Consider the following 17126-nt stretch of genomic DNA (forward strand, 5'->3'; position numbering starts at 1 on the left):
GGAAGCACTTTCCACTAGAGGAACATGGAAGACAGCGACCTTTGCCAAGAGAAAATGGCTGACATCCGTCAACAAACACGAAGGTGTCGTCTCCTTCATTGTGTTGCGCAACATTTATATTTGATACAAGAAATTCGTTTTTAAACGCAGTACTTTTCACCAAGGTAGAAAACTGCACAACTGGTACGTGAATTTGTGCCAGGATGAAATGGCAAGGCCATCAACATAAATGATCAGTCCATTTAATGGTGGTAAATGGTAGTAGGGCTTTAAAACAATGTGTGCACATTGTTGCGTAAGTAGCCTAAATAGTGGCACCACTTTCATGGTGTTTGTTTTCCTTCACATCATGTGCTGCCTTCAGTAAACACTAATCTGCATGCTTCAGTGTTATGTAACCAAAGAGTCTGTTGTCATTCCAAAACCCATGTCATCATGCAACTTCCCTCAGATTGTGCATGTGTGTGTGTGTGTGTGTGTTGAAAGAGGTCCTTTGCTTCTCAGCATTTTTGTTATGTTTGGTCTCACAGCATCTCTCCCTCAGTGCTCCACACTGTAGCCTACTACAGTAGCTCAGCTAGCTACTGCACCCCCTGAGAGCACCAGCGTGACATCGTGCTGCCTCAGATTGTCTTCACAATGGTCACCATAGTAACGGACTATCTGTGTTGTAGGCCTTCCTTTTGTATTTCTCATTTTCAGCACATCCTGAAGGGTGTAATGGCCGAGGAGTAATTAAGCCAGCAGAGACTACAGTCCTTATCTGCTGTCTGTGCTTGGTGCTGGGTAAACAGGCACCCACATTAGATGAATCTCTCCCCTTTATTGTCAGCCTCACCATTTGTTCAAACAAACGATATCAGGCACATTCAGTGCCAGAAAAGCTGCTTGCATCTGTACTGCATTAAATAGTTAAAATATGAAAAATACCTGCCTATTTTTGCGTCCATTTCCTTGTCCCTTAAACTATGTAGTGTGTGTTTATGTTATTGATCTCACAAGTGAAGGGAGTGACCTTGTGAGATCTTCTCAGGTTTTCATCTGAGTATAATGGGTGTGACTGGTTGTTTACACTACAGAAAAGAAAAAAAAGAGGAGGGATTCCCTTTTCTGGATGCACGGATGAAATCATAGCGAAAGTATTGAATGCAAAATGAACTCTGGACATACTTTTAATGATCTCAGCCTGATCTGTTTCCTGGTCCTTCAAGCAAGTTTCTTCTTAGAAATATTGTCCTAGCTGGATTTTCCACTCTGGTTATTGCAACCCTAAGCTGATCAGCTCCATGAACAGACAATGAATAATACTGCATCACAAATTAATTGCTTGTGTAACATATAACAATACACTCTCTGTAAAGGAAATGTGTGAATATAAACCAGGATAAAAGACACCAGTACACCTGATGCTCAGACAGAGGCATGATTTTATATTTTGCATTTATAGGCAAATATATGGATGGTCAATATGATCATTTGGACTCTCACATCTGTTTTTAATGTAGCAGTATATTTTGCTCAAATGTAATGAAAATAATACTGTATTCATCGCTAACATTAATTGATTCATTTTGTTGTTAACCACCACCCCTCATCAACAACAGTAAGGGTTGTTTGCTGTCAAAATTACAACCAGCTTTACGCTGGTGAAATTAAAACAAGTTTAGATTTTTAGACCTGAACACCTATCAAAGCATGGTGCTTATGAGGCTGAATATATTCCTATTCATTTAAGTCATATGTGAATTGCTAGTGTATTTAAAGTTATTGAGAATCTTTGTGGAGTCACTGTTCTCAGTCATTCCTAATCTCCTTCCACTAAGCCTATGTTTGCTTTAGTATTTCTGAGTCATGTGAGAGGAGAAAAAAACCTTGTGCAATTAGAAAGGCACTCGAAGAGCACAGACCTCCACCAAGGTCAACATGCCCTATCTCGCAATGTTAAAGGAAGGGAAAAAAGCAATCCCTTGATGTGGATCCGCTCCAAAATGGAATGGGTTTTTCCTTGGCCCAAGTTGTACTCCTTCACAAAGTTTCATGGAAATCGGCCGGTTTTTGCGTAATCCTGCTGACAGGCAAACAAACCAAACTGAAAACATAACCTCCTTGGCGGAGGTAAACATCATCTCAGACACTAAACTGCTGCTACAGAAAACAGCTTTGCTGTGTTAAACATTAATACGAATATTACTGTGATGGATTTTACTATACAAGGTCCAGCAATAAAATGACGCTTCCCCTTTGTGTGCGGCCTTCTTTGCTATTTAAAAAGGCTGTAAGTGACTTGTTGTCGTAGCTCACCCCTGTCAGTATCTCAGCATCTGATAGCAGAGCTTTGCCAGTGTTTACATTGGCTTCGGAGCATTTTATGATCCTGTTTCATGTGATATTTTCCCTGGCCATTATTGTTCTTCTAACTATGAGGTCATTGTTGATCCAACCTCTTTGTTCAATACGGAGCTAACTTAAACCACATGACACAATGTCCGTAACAAAATGATTGTGGACATGTTTAACCATTTGTAAAATACTTTTTGAAAGACTCAATTATGACCAGGATACGAACTTTGTCTACCTCACCTTTTTAGTGATCACATAGTTCCAATGGGCTACTGGAAGAAACATAAAATCTCGAAGTCGGTACTGATAGTGATGGTTTAGTGAAGTAAGCCATCAGTTTAATTTGTTCATTTACTTTTAAACAGCCACATCATAATTACTTTAACCACTGATGACCATTTGGCTATGACTTTACCCAGACCTATTTTTGAACTTGACATGCTTATTAAAGTGTTCCTTAGGTGTGGACCCTGTCATGTCTGTGGTAGTGGTACAGGAGGTAAAGAAGTCGTTTAGTAATCAGAAGGTTGCTAGTTCGATTCCCTGTCGAAGTGTCCTTGAGCAAGGCACTGAACCCCTAATTGCTCCTGATGTGCAGTGTGCCATCAGTGAAAATGTAAAATGTGTATACATTGTACGTCGCACATATTTAAGTCGCTTTGGATAAAAGCGTCTGCTAAAATGACTAAATGTAAAATGTAAATGCAATACAGAACTGCCTGCTGGATCCACAGAGCATCTGCCGCAATGAATAACTTAACAGAAAATTAATTGAAATGTTTTTTCAAGACACCATATGTTGTCTGTATTCATCCAATTGTATTCTATGAATTTGGACACCTGGGCCAACCCAAACACAATCTCTGCCTGGGAGAGAAACGGCCTATTCTGCCCGGCAGAGAAACGGCCTATTCTGCCCGGGAGATATTGTGTTTGGGTTGGTCGAGGTGTCCAAATTCATCAACATAACCATAGCTCACAAACTCCCATATCATGTGCATTCCCCATCCATGTAGGCTAATAGTCACTACTGTTCTTGCCATTTTATGGGTTCTTTACAACCCTAGGCAGTGGGCACTGTCTCTGGGATATCCTAGAGAGGTGTCAGTATACACCGATGACAGTCATTGGTATACACACGCATACAGTGACCAGTAACCTTGCGTCATTGAAGTGAAAAAATGATCTCCCGATGACCCAGTGCTGAGCTGAACAGGCTTTCACTCACCTCTTCAGTTCTGCTGGGGTTCTAGATGCAGCGACAGCATCAAATAGTAGTTTGTTCCCAGAATAATTAAAAGTAAAAAAAGACTTAATTTCAATCTAATTTACTATAAATACCATAGTTACCTGAAATGAACCCAACATGCTGTTGCAGTAAACGCTTAAGACCATTATTTCGCATCACCACACCATACCTTTCCTATTGGGGAAAACAGTTACAGTACTAAGAAAACTGAAGTTTCCATCTCAAAAGTGTAACTTCGATAGAACATAGAGCTGTCCTCTCCTGCTCATACAAGTCACAAGAATGGCTGCTGAAACATTTTACATCTCAGCAAAGGTGTGAGCTATACTATTTGTGTTTTAGTACCTAGCTCCGAAGTTGCAAATGTGTTCCATTAGAAGACACATTTAGATGATTAAATTGAATGTGTATCACATGGCTACATTGATCTCAACAAAAATAGCTTGTCATGAATTTAAATGAACAACACTATGACATTTTTTTACAGGCCCAAAATCACATACCCTGAGTAACATTGTAACAGTCAGTTCGAAGGGATATGGCCTGGGCATGTTTGAAACATGACTGACAAGCTACAATTATGTGTCAACACATTTAATTGTTTTGACCAACAGAAGAAGCACTACTGTTTATTCCTTGTAAATTGCTCCTGGCGAACACAGTCCAGAACCAGAATATTGCCCTCCTCTTACATTGTAATTTCATCTGATGCATTCAGTTTAAAGGTACAGCGTGTAGTTTTTAATGGCATCTAGTGGTGAGGCTGCTGAATTGCAACCAGTTGAATACCCTTCCCATAACAAGCGTTTGAGACTACCCACGGTGGCCGTCGAATGCCATAAAAACACGAGCCCTATCTCGAGCCAGTGTTTTGGTCTGTTCACTCTGGGCTCCAGACTCCGTGGAAGAGGTCCTGCTCCTTGTGTAGATAAGAATGGCTCATACTAAGCTAAGGGAAACTAGTTACCTAGTTAAAGGTAATTATACACTAATTAAAACATAATTATGAACACTATATTCCATTTCTACTAATAGATGCCACAAAAAACGACACATTGTACCTTTAAAGGGATTGCTCAGCAGAATGGTCGGCTTTAACCAAACCTTTCACTTAATAATTTCAGCCTGACTCTTCCCACTTAGTGCCTTTGACCACACCTTTACCCCTCTCTCTAAAGCGGCTCTTTTTTTGTGCAACAGTGCGCTGTTGTTTTCACCAGCCGTTTCCACTCTCAGACTGGGGCCCTATGAGCAAACATCCATGATGAGTGTACAACTGTGTTTAAAAAAAATGTTTTGTTTTTGTTTTGTATTTAATTTAAGGGGTGTCGGAGTGGTGTTAGAATGTTGTATCTGCCGATCTTAGAAGTATTTACCAAAATTTGCATTTCACCTCAATGTAACAAATATGCAAATACAGCTAGTATGACCCCCAAATCCCCTTACACACACACACACACACACACACACACACACTGTGTTGAGTTGTAACATTGTGGCACCTGAGACATTCAGGTGGAAGAATGATGCATGTGGGCTCCATAGATCTCCAGCATCCACCTTTCCTCTACTCTAACATCATGTCGGGTTGCTCCAAGGCTCCACTTTCCCTCTCTGTTTTCTCTTCGTTTCAGTGTTCAGTCTCTACGGACAGAAGTGTCTCTTCTCTGGTGATGACGCATAGCAGTGCAGGAGAGGGGGGCGTGGCCCCAGGTCTCTCCTGTGGCAGGTATGACAGCGGAAGACCAGCGGGAGGAGGAGGAGGAGTTACCTGTGCGGAGCAGGTTGCTAGTGTACACAGCAGCGCTGCACCTGTTGCCCTTCCCAAGCAGGCACAGGCTCTCTCTCGCTCTCCCCCCCTGGCCCAGCCAGAGAGACCACAGGAGGGGTACAAGGGGGTTCACCATGGATCCCAAGGAGGCCACTGGGATTGAAAAGGAGAAAGAGGAGAAGAAAGAGAAGGAAAAACCGATAAAGAGGAGAAGCCGGCTCTTGCTCAGGTATTTAGAGAGGAGGAAAACGGACACCATAGTGGAGGATGACAGCTCCAGAGGTGATATTAATATTGGGACATTGATCAGGAGGAGCCAGTCGGATAAGACGGAGTACAGCGCCAAACTCAAAGGTAAGCTATCCTTCGACCCACAGCGCACATGCCGTCCTTGTGTCGTACTGGGGCTATAGTGAACATAACACTGCCCGTGAGAGAAAGCCTTTCATGTTCTCAGGTTCTCGGTTCCTTAATGTGACACCGTCTTGCACACAGTGTGTGCCCTGTGCTTTTTGATGCTGAGCACCTGTTGGGTTGTTATGTGACGAGAGTGAAGCGATTCCTCTGGGATGATGTCACATATGCAAACCGTGTGCTGGCCTCCCAGCACCAGCGCTGGGCAGGGCGCCGGCCGACAGGCTGCTGCAGTAAACGAGCTGGAAAAGTGACCTTTGATAGGAACTTAACAATGGCAACCCTTTACTCTGTGCCGGAAGAGTACGTGACATTATTGCATGGAATCTGTCTAATTGTCAGTGCAAGAATAACCAAAGACACGATAGGGTCCATGCTATTAAATACAGTGTACAGTGGGTATTGCTGTAATGGTTTGCTTCCTCTAGATTTAGTCAGGTCAAATCAACTGTGCTGTAATGCCATGAGACAATACTACAATTGTTTCTTACTTTACAAAAAACTAGGCCTCAGCACTTCAGGAAAACCTGCCATGCCTGTCTCTGTTACAAAAGTCTGTGTGTCACACACACTAGGAATGCAGACCTTCAGGCAAGCCAGAATGTCATTGTTAGTGCTTCAAAAACTATGATGGCAATCTTGTGCCACTTGTTTGTTTGGTATTCATTGTGATTCAATGCAGCCTTGTGATTGGGAATTGTCTGACACTCTTAAGTGGAAGGTCAGTGATTAAGTCAGGTTGTTGTGGGGAAATAACAAGTAAATAAGTTATAAGTCTTTCTTATTGTAATATTGTATTATCACAATGTTGTACCAGCACAATGACACACACATGTCACACATGTCAGGAGATCCAAATCAGCTGGTCTGTGTTATGTAGGTAAAATAGTGGCAGTCAACAACACATCAGCACTTTTGTTATGTGTATGAAGGCAATACAACATCCCTATCGTACAGAAGGTTCTAGTTCTTTGTTCTACTCTCTGGGTCTTACTAGAAGCACAAGCGCAGGGATGACTTCACTGAATGAGGAAATGTAGCACTTGCAGAACAGTGACTTCCCTTCACGCCAGCACTGGTTGGTTCGGTTCTAATAATTACAACCATTCTCTTTTTCTGATGTACTCTCCTTACTTGTCTAGCAGGTTTTCCCAGTGCATCTGAGTTTATAAATCAGCTAGTCATGTGCGTCTTTTCGTCTGTGTGTATGTGTGTATGTGTGTTTGTGTGTGTGTGTGTGTGTGTGTGTGTGTGTGTGTGTGTGTGTGTGTGTGTGTGTGTGTGTGTGTGTGTGTGCGCGCGCGCGTGCGTATGTGTGTGTGTGTGTTCATTCATGCTGTATGAGTTGTCTCCACACTGTGCACATCTAACAAGGTGAGCTGCCCTTCATCTATAAATCTCAATACAGCTCAACTCGTATGCATACCACCTGCAGACGGTCAGCCTTTACAAACTGAGCCAGGCCTCCCTCCTGTCTCCAGTCCCCAATGAGGGCAAAGGAGATTAGCCTCACACAGTAGTGTCTGGAAGGTTAACTGGCTTGTTAGACATTCCCAAGTCTGTACAGTGACCTGACCTGACATGAGTTCCTTTCCAACCAGCTCTTACACTCCATGGGACTCCGTTTGGAGTGTCGTGGTCGCTCTGATCCATCAAAGTTCTATTGTTTTTTAGACAGACCCTCTGTCTCTTTTTTCCTCTTGGTGACATGCAATCCAGGCAGGCCCAGTCTTCCGGAGGCTTCTGATAGATCACTTTCAGCGGATCACACTGTGAAAGGCGCATATCTCCTTTCATGGGAAATCTCAGCCATAAAGGAGGGCATTTTGCAGAGCAGATTTAAACTGCAGTCCTGTCTGGTTTTACTTTGTATTGCCCTAAACCACACTGTTTGAGGACAAGAAGACACTGCTAAATGTGCTGCATTTTTTTGTATCCAGTTCTACAGTTGTAGCTTCAGGCTCAAAAGAGGAAGAAGCTCAATGGCTGCTTTTAAATGATTTCTTCAGTGAATGTTCTCACGGGGGAAGACTTTCACTTCTCATTGAACCTGACTGGGATCGTTTCCACTGGGACATCGAACATTCGGACAGTCAGATCTATTTTTTTGACTTTTGTCAAAATAATGTTCACAAAAATATCTTAATGGTCATGAGCTGAGCATGAGTCTGTGGTAAATGGGAATAATGCGAAAGTATTTAGTGTCCAAAGCAGTTGAAAAATGGTGGACTCTTGTAATGTGATATGGGTGGTGGTGGTGGTAGTATCCAGTTAAGTCCCATCCTCCTCTGTGAGATTGACAGGCTTATTGTCCTTTATTTTCGTTCCCAGGAAAGCCTCACAGAACACAACTGCCGTCCCCCTCTAGAATTGCCAGTGAAGCAAATATTTTTATATAAGTGCTTAAAAGACTTGAGAATTGTCACAATTTGAATAAAAGATATTATAATAGGAAGTCAATCCCTTTGAATGGGCACTGTCTTCATATGAATCATTTACGTCTCAAAAAGTATAGTTATGAGGTAAGGAAGTAATGAGTAGAGAAGATCCTTTAGTGAGAGCTGACTATAACATGTGTCGGCTTTTACTGTGTCCGTCATCATTTTCTTGGATCCCATGACTGTCTACGTCATTCACCACGAGGGAGCTACTTAAGCTGTGTGCAAATAGTGTGCTGCGTTGAGTATGCTAGTATGCTGTGTTTGAGAGTCTGGGTTTGTACTCATTGGATGTGGGTGTGGCATGTAGTTGTCAGGTACTTCCTCCAGCTGAAGCAGCTGGAATGTCTTTGCAATGCCATGACATTACATCACCACGGTGATGACTTCTGTAACCTGATACCAGGGCATGTCTGCCAGCCTGTCTTCAATCTCTCTCTCTCTCTCTTCCGCTCCAACCCCTGCTGTCTCTCTCACTCTCTGAGAGGAGGAAGTATTGCAGTGAGGCGATTATGTATTACGGAAACATCACTCTTCCCTGAACACACGCTCAGGCCTCGTCTCAAATGCAAAGTGCAGGCAGCGAGAGACAGATTAGCCGCTCTGAGCGATAAAAAGAGAGGGAGGGAGGAAAAAAAGACAGGACCTGACTGAAATTCTAATGAAGGCGGCTGCCATCCAGTCAGAGTCATTAGATCTGTGTGTCCACAGGCTGCGGTCTGGCTGTATGTCAGGCAAATACAGAGCTAGATTTATGTGTGCTTTTACACCCATCTACTGCTCTACACAATATACAGATTCTGCTCATTTTATAAATGCATACGCAAAGGTCCTGTAGGTATCATATGGTTTTCATTTTTAACAAACATTTTTTTCATATTCATGCCATGTCAAGTGTGAATATGTCCTTAATGTCAACAACCATGTAATATCAAGGTAAAATTCAATGCCCAGTAGGGTTTGTATGAATAGCATTCCACTCGCCTCATTATTTGTCATAATTCATATTTTTCTCATCATTAACTGTATATTTCATGCCCCCATCAGAGAAGATGGCTCCTCATGACCTCTCCCCACCATCGCCCCTTGCACTTGACCCCGAGGAAGTTCGGCAGAGGAAGATGGCCAAGAGGGCAAAGGTCATTGAGGAGTTGGTGAAAACTGAAAACGATTTCTTGACTGACCTGGAACTGTGCATTAAAGAGGTGCTGCAGCCTCTTCGAGTAGCTCAGGTACAACCCTGCCCTCACGGTAGAAGACTTCACACCGCATTTGGACATATGTAAATACAGCACTGCATAGGACAAATATTTTCTCAACAAATTGAACTGTCATGTGAAATGAGAAGAGGAGTCAGATTGTTTTGTCATGTAAACATTGTGCACCACACTGTCACACACATGACTCTAGCTGAACTGTGAAATCAAAAACACTTTGCTTGTGAAGAGTGGCTTCAGTGTTATTTGTTGACAGTACAGATGTTATCTGTGCTCTGCATGTAGGTAGTGGATGTGGACCGCCTGTTCACCAACATGGAGTCTGTGTGTGCGGTCTCAGCAGAGATGGTGCACAGGCTTCAGGAGGCCACCGCAGAGCCCGACCCTCAGGCAGTACTCACAGGTAACCCCCCAGCACAGTCAGACACCCACCGCTACCACAGCAGCTTTCTCTTATGGGCTCTTCAGCATGGCTGGATGAGGTGTTAGGTTAGTCACCTGTCTCTGACTTTAAAGCTGAAGTTCACACTTTTGTTAAGGGGGGGGAAGTACTCAGTATAATGTAAACATACCACCACTGACAAACGACACAAACGCCTAATGTGTGAGAGATTTCACCTGCTCTGTTTTGTTATTCTTTCACACATAAGGAGAGGTTTTCATCCAGGCCAAAGCTGTGATAGAGGAAGTCTATAAAATATACTGCTATCACCACGATGATGCCAACACCTTGCTCAAGTCCTATGATAAGGACAAAGAGATCCAGCAGCACTTCAGGACATGTACAAGTTCACTCAAGTAAATATTGACATTTTTATTATTTAAATTTCAGTGTCAGACTTTTAAAACATCATCACGCACAGTAATATTCACTGTGTTCAATTTTATTTTACAGGCAGATATATGCGCAAGAGTAAGTACACGTTCTTCCAAACACATTTGTTTAACAAAAATCTTAAATATGGGTGTGAATATATTTTCCTACAGATATCTTTATATAGGGTGGGGCTATATGTCTATATGGTACTAATCTCTGCCGCTGAATGTTTTACCTCAGAGGAAAGTCCAATCTGCTGGACATGGGCTCTCTCCTCATCAAGCCAGTCCAGCGGATCATGAAGTACCCCCTGCTGCTGGCCGAGCTCTGGAAGACCACCCCTGAGGACCACCCCGACCACCAGCCAGTGCAGGAGGCCCTCGCCACCGCCAAGATCATCAACCTGAACATCAACGAATTCAAGAGAAGGAAAGACATTGGTGAGGATGTGGACAGTAAGCAGGCCATCTTTGGGGCTCAGTGACACTGAGAAAAGCCAGTCGCCTGCCTCAATGTATCTGTACGGTTTACATCACAACCATTTTAATGAATGAGAAGGAATGTAATGTGTGAATCACCTGTGGACTACCTCTGTGTTCTCTAGTGATGAAGTACAAAAGGAGCGATGAAGAGGGCACCTTGAAAGGCCGGCTGAACAAGTTCAGCATCCACTCTATCAGGAAGAAGTCAGATAGGCTGACAGGGCACTTGAAGCTTCTCACCGGGGCGGAGCCGCAGGTCATGACACTCTCTTTATTGATGTTTGTTTGTCTCATGTCAGTTACATTTGAGGATACAAATTGTATTTCATCGTATAGACGTCATCTTATTTGCCTCGCAGATTTCCATTTTGAATGACAATCAACACTATTTTTGTGTCCAGGTTCGAGACTACCTGTTTGATAAGGAGGAGAAGCTGTTTCGCAGCTTGGAGAAAGCTGTGAGACTGCTGGTCAAAAATGTCTTGTATTATTTGCAGCAGGCACAGGTACTTTCTCATAAAACCACTGAACTGTTTAGGAGATTATTCTTGTTCTTTCTAAATTATGACAAAATGATGAGTTGTTTTTTTTTTCTCCACACATCCTGTGTAAACATAACTGTGTAAACATGCTCCTCATGTCTTCCCTCTTCAGGAAATGGTATCCGTGACGGCACAGAATGCGCATGAACTTGAGAACATTATGAAGGATCCAGACCTCATAGAGACCAATGGGTTTCACAGAACCAAGAATGATAATACTTCTATAGACCCCTATAAGCACTTTGTGAGTTGTTTTGCTCAATTCATATCAGTTATCAGCCATTGAATGAATGAATGAATGAATGAATGTTGGTGGTGGTCGGAGGGGCCGTTGGCGCTGATTGGCAGCCACGCTTCTGTCAGTCTGCCCCAGGGCAGCTGTGGCTACTGAGGTAGCTTACCACCACCGGTATGACTGTGTGTGTATGACTACTGGACTCTGGACTCTGTAAAGCGACTTCGGGTATATAGAGAAGCGCTATATAAAATTGAATTGATTGATTGATTGATTGATTGAGTGAGTTTGAAAAGATGTATGGATGAAATGTAGATGACATACATTGTTTTTTTTTAACATTTTCTTCTCTATTTGCACCATCTATTTTGCTCTACTACTTTTTTGCCTTCTTTCATTTTGCTCTACTTCTGTCGTCTCTTCTGTCTGTGTGCGTCCGCCTGTTGGTGTCTTTGGAGTCCGTCTCAAACTGTAACATTTGAAGGGGTTTATCTTCATGTACATCTGTATTTCCTTCCTCGATCAGATTTCTCTCTTTGCTCACGTCCTCATCACCGGAGGGTGTCTCTAATTGGGAGCTGGGGGCTGAGTTCTGCGTGGCTGCGTGGATAAGTGCACGGCCCTTTAGTTACAAGAACAAACCACACAATTAGGCACCGGGGCGGAAGCACGAGCCTCTCCTTCTGGGTGCTCCGGCTCCATCATTACTGTCATTAGTGGCCTATGATGAAAAAAAAACTGCAAATGCTGTACTACCTCTGGTCGTCTACAGTTATATCATTGCTGATTATACTTCCCAAACACCTAACATATTAGATGCATTCCCCTGACTGTTTTTTCTGAGTACTTGTTTGTTCCTGTGTTGTTCCTCCTCCACAGACAGAGGAGATGGAGAGGCTGGTGTTGGCCCCTCTGTCCTCACTGCAGAGCATGTTCGCGGCCCCGCAGAAGCTCATCCAGAAGCGCTACGACAAGCTGCTCGACTACTGCAGCCGTCTAGAGACCCGCTCTTCCTCCTCCTCCTCCTCCTCCTCCTCCTCCTCCTCCTCCTCCTCCTCCTCGTCCCCCTCGCCCTCTGAGGAGTCCTGTCAGGCTGGCCGAGACTACCAGGCTCTCAATGCCCAGCTGGTAGAGGAGCTACAGAGGTTCAACATGGCCGCCCGCAGCATCCTGAGCAACTGCCTTCTCTTCCTGGTGGCACAGCTGCAGCAGCTGATGGAGTTGGCCATGCAGAGATGTCCCTCCATCCACCAGCTTCCGGTAAGCACCTAATAAATAGATTAATCAATGAACTACTGATTGTGTGTCAGAGTTAGTTCCCTCTGATTTGCTGAGGAAGCTAAATGTAGATCTTGATTCATGGTGGTGACCTAAAAACACAAAGAATTGATAGATTATGTCACTTAATTAGCAATATGAACCATTTTTCAATGTGTCTCATACTTTAGAATGAAACATCTAATTCAATGCTTTCATAATTATGTCATTCAGGCACCTTTGTCGAACATCAGTGAAGTCCAGAATAGTATCATGGAAGAGCTGGGTAACCTTGCTTTCGTCAAAGATAACACACAGCGCTTGATGGAGCGGAAAGTGAGCTTCGAGAGACGGGAAAGGAAAATAGTGGTACGTTGAGCAAAAGGGCAATTATTATCAACTTGTCTGTGAGCCATTTTAAAATGTGTCAGTCATGATAACACTCAGAACAGTGATAATTGCCTGCCTGGGATTTTCAGCACAACACAATCACTTAAACACTCTCTTTAATAACTTCTCACTTTGGGAACTCCAGTTGAGAGAGAAGCCCCTTCATCCTTCACATGCTTTGGCTAGCTCCTTTTTTAATTGATGTAATTAAAAGTCAATTAAAGTGCAATGTTAGAGGATCTTATCAGTCAGCAAAGTGCAGAGCAGTGATTAAGCTGTTGGGCCTTGGTTACTCGATTTGTGCATGGCACCACTCCCAGAGGAGCGCCGGTTTGTTCAGTGGTGCTCCACCCAGGAGGACTCGTTAGCAGGTGCTCCTGTCCGTTAAGAGCACTGATGGCCAGGCTTCTGTCAAACCTCCACAGGCCCCGGAGATCCAGCGTCAGGAGGAAGGACACAGGGCTCGGCTGCTGGAGGAGTACCCCGCTCAGCGGCTCCACCAGCTCAAGCGCAACTGCAATGGCTGTCAGGAGCAGGACGTGAGCCTGCTGGAGGGGGCGCTGGTGGCCCTGCTGGAGGACCACGACCCCCTGGGGAGCCGCTGCCGCTGGCTGGTAGACACAGGCAGTAAGTGTGTGTGTGTGTGTGTGTCTGTGTGTGTGTGTGTGTGTGTGTGTGTGTGTGTGTCTGTGTGTGTGTGTGTGTGTGTGTGTGTGTCTGTGTGTGTGTGTGTGTGTGTGTGTGTGTGTGTGTGTGTGTGTGTCTGTGTGTGTGTGTGTGTGTGTGTGTCTGTGTGTGTGTGTGTGTGTGTGTCTGTGTGTGTGTGTGTGTGTGTGTGTGTGTCTGTGTGTCTGTGTGTGTGTGTGTGTGTCTGTGTGTGTGCGTGTGTGGAGAGAGAGTGTAAAAATTGAGTATTTTTATGTTTGTCAAGACGTTTTTATGTCAGATGGAATGTGAGTGTGCTTCTACAGACACAAATGTGCAGGCATCTGCATTTGAATGTGGGTACATGTGAATGTGTGTGGTTTATAGCCAGCTGCATCAGAGCATGAGTCCCTATGGGTTACAGGTGTTCCATTAGGACACTGTGATTTTCACTGAGGAAGACGGATGAATCTGGATCTCTTTATATTAACAGAAGAATGCACCAGAACTGTTCTTTTAAAGATGATTTACAGTGTACATGCCATGTTCCTCCTGGTTGTCTCATCACAGTCGTATGTATATATCACATCCCAATTAGGTCCTTCTTTTCAGGCGTGCTTCAATGCTCTGCTGCACTGAAAACAGAATTGTAACACATTTCCTTGACCTCCAGTACATCATGAAAAAAAAAAATGAATGATGATTGTCAGAACAAGAAACATTTTAGAGGTGTGGAAGAAATGTAATATTTTTTGTCTTCGACGTTAATGTCATATTCATTTAAACATCTTGGTCATCCAATAAGGAATTCAGCAGTGTCACCTGGGGACCTGCTTTCTACTCATACAAGGAGCACAGCAGGAAAGTCCCAGCAGGCATTGTAACGTTGCAGTTCTTCGAACTAGTCTCACTCCTATCCCCTGAGGGCTGTTGCCTCACAACAAGGCCAGTCTGGTGTTTGTAACTTTGCTGTGGTTCATGCCATGAGCAACGGCACTCACATCAACACACCAAGCGTTGTTGTGCAAAACCCACCTCCTCCCTCATGCAGTGGAAAAAAGGCTTAGGAAAATAATTTGTGTTGTGTACTGCAGTTAATGACAAACAAGTTAGAGTGACTGGCCGAGTGTAGGGGGCAGTGTGTGTGTGTGTGTGTGTGTGTGTGTGTGTGTGTGTGTGTGTGTGTGTGTGTGTGTGTGTGTGTGTGTGTGTCTGTGTGTTCTCACTTAAAAAAACACATCCACTCAGAACTATGCAAAACTGTGAATAGTAATAAGAAACTATTTGACTGTTTAGCCATACTGTATGACTGCATTCCACATTCAGGACTTTGGAATATAATATCAAGCCAATGTGCCACTGTACCACTGCGCTATCCAAGTCTCTATCTGATGACACTGACCCCCCTATGAGCCTAGCTGGGATCACCTTTTTTCTTACAAAGCAGCCATTCACCCCCCGTGTTCCTGTGTGGTTCAGAGGTGAGCTCTGGTTTCCCCTCCGCTCTCCTGACAGACAGACAGAGCTCTGTTTGTGTGTGTGTGTGTGTGTGTGTGTGTGTGTGTGTGTGTGTGTGTGTGTGTGTGTGTGGCAGGTACGCGGGGCTACGTGTACTCTTCCTTCCTGAAAGCCTACAACCCCCAGCGGGAGCAGGCCAGGGCACAGGCTGAGCAGGCAGACGACTTCGACAACCTGAGCCTGTTTGTGTCAGGAAGTGGCAGCAGCAGCCTTCGCAGTTTCAGCCTCCATGCCTCTGACAGCACCTCCACCCTCTCTGGCCTGCAGGGGGAGCCACAGAGCTCAGAGGACTGTGAGACCAATGAGGACCAGCAGGTAAGGCTAGACTAAGCAATGTCCTACACTGATACTGCATTGAAATCAGTTTTGAATCTGAAACACTGCTAATCTAATTATTACTGCCTGTATATCAGAATCAGGCTTTCAGGGAGACAGTGTTTACTGGGAAACCCTGTTTGGCATTGAAACACATTAAGGCCCTAGAATTTACTCAGGCGTGCTTGACCAAACAAATGTGCTAATAAAAAAGGTGAACTGCTGTACTACAGCTACATGTTGGCCTAACAACAAACTCCAGAACAGTACAGGTAACACCAACATGCACCACAGTCGTATACAGCTGTCTGGAAGAATTGGTACCACACTGAAGAGCTGTCCGTCTATCACAGGTCAGTAACTCAAATATGGCTGCCATTATCAAGTATGCTATAAGTCTTATATAGAGCATATTATTAGAACCCTCCACAGCATACACAGGAAATTAATCTAAACAGCTGCTGTCTGATTGGTTTATCGAGATTGCCTGTCTCAGAGATAAGACCTGGCTGACGTTTGACATTATTATTGTCATGTAACATGTTTAGAATGCATACCGGTAAATTCCCCCATCTTTATGTCAGTGTTTCTAATGGGCACTTGGAACTGCCTAAAAACCACCAACATATCACACTCTCAGTTATTCGAACATGCTGACAGGAGGCACTAGGTGGTCTACATGGCAGTTGTGTTCTCTAAATGTCACCACGTCTGACAAAAATAGAACACTGCTAGATGGAGAAACACTGCTAGATGGAGAAACACTGCCATCTGCTGGTCATCTTCACCAGCCACTCAGTGGGTTTATGGAGCAGATTAACACCACTGTGTTCCGGGATCTGTCCTATTTCACTAAGAGAACTGTACCTCCAACTGATCAACTTGTTTTTTTTTTTTTGTTGCAGTTTTATGCAGTGTATGCTTTCCAAGCACGCAGTGACCAGGAGCTGACCCTTCAGGAACTACAGCATGTCCGCATCCTCAAGTTTAACGATCTTGGAGGCAACAAGGATTGGTGGCTCGCTGAGGTCGATGGCCAAAAGGGCTATGTTCCATCCAACTACCTCGGAAAGATGTCCTATGCTTAGAGGGAACAGCAATATGCATTATTTTGTTAAGTCAATATGACTAAAAGGCCGGTCAATATGAAGTCATGAAATGGCCATGGACTGTGCAGTTCCATTTTGAAATCAAGCCTTGCACTAAATCATTTCCCAATGTGCTAAGCACTTTCCACACAGACTCCCAGTGTTGCAATCATGAAGAGTGTCATTAACTGACTTATTATTGTGATATAAATGTAATATATATCTAAATAAATATATTGAATGTTTTTATAGTAAATATATTGACAAATATAAATATTGTGGCAACACTTTTACAGTTCTATATTTCACCCCTCAGTGATGAATAAAGATGTTATGGTGAATATTGTCTCTTTGTTATTATGGTGTTGTGCAAGGACATCACGATACAGTCCACATTCCTGTGGGGCA

General features: G+C 43.7%; 1 protein-coding gene across 1 annotated transcript; it reads left to right on the forward strand.

Annotated features, from left to right (window-relative positions):
- Nucleotides 1-5359: 5359 nt before the first annotated feature.
- On the forward strand, nt 5360-17059 carry arhgef38 (Rho guanine nucleotide exchange factor (GEF) 38). The gene is made up of 14 exons (XM_031560056.2): nt 5360-5714; nt 9260-9444; nt 9715-9832; nt 10080-10227; nt 10325-10342; nt 10487-10686; nt 10851-10984; nt 11130-11234; nt 11383-11514; nt 12385-12765; nt 12997-13131; nt 13578-13779; nt 15392-15630; nt 16536-17059. Exons 1-14 carry the CDS (start codon nt 5495-5497, stop codon nt 16716-16718), a joined length of 2400 nt encoding a protein of 799 aa, XP_031415916.1. The 5' UTR covers nt 5360-5494; the 3' UTR covers nt 16719-17059.
- Nucleotides 17060-17126: the final 67 nt, after the last annotated feature.

This window comes from Clupea harengus, chromosome 22 (genome assembly GCF_900700415.2).
Source record: "Clupea harengus chromosome 22, Ch_v2.0.2, whole genome shotgun sequence".
Classification (NCBI taxonomy): domain Eukaryota; kingdom Metazoa; phylum Chordata; class Actinopteri; order Clupeiformes; family Clupeidae; genus Clupea; species Clupea harengus.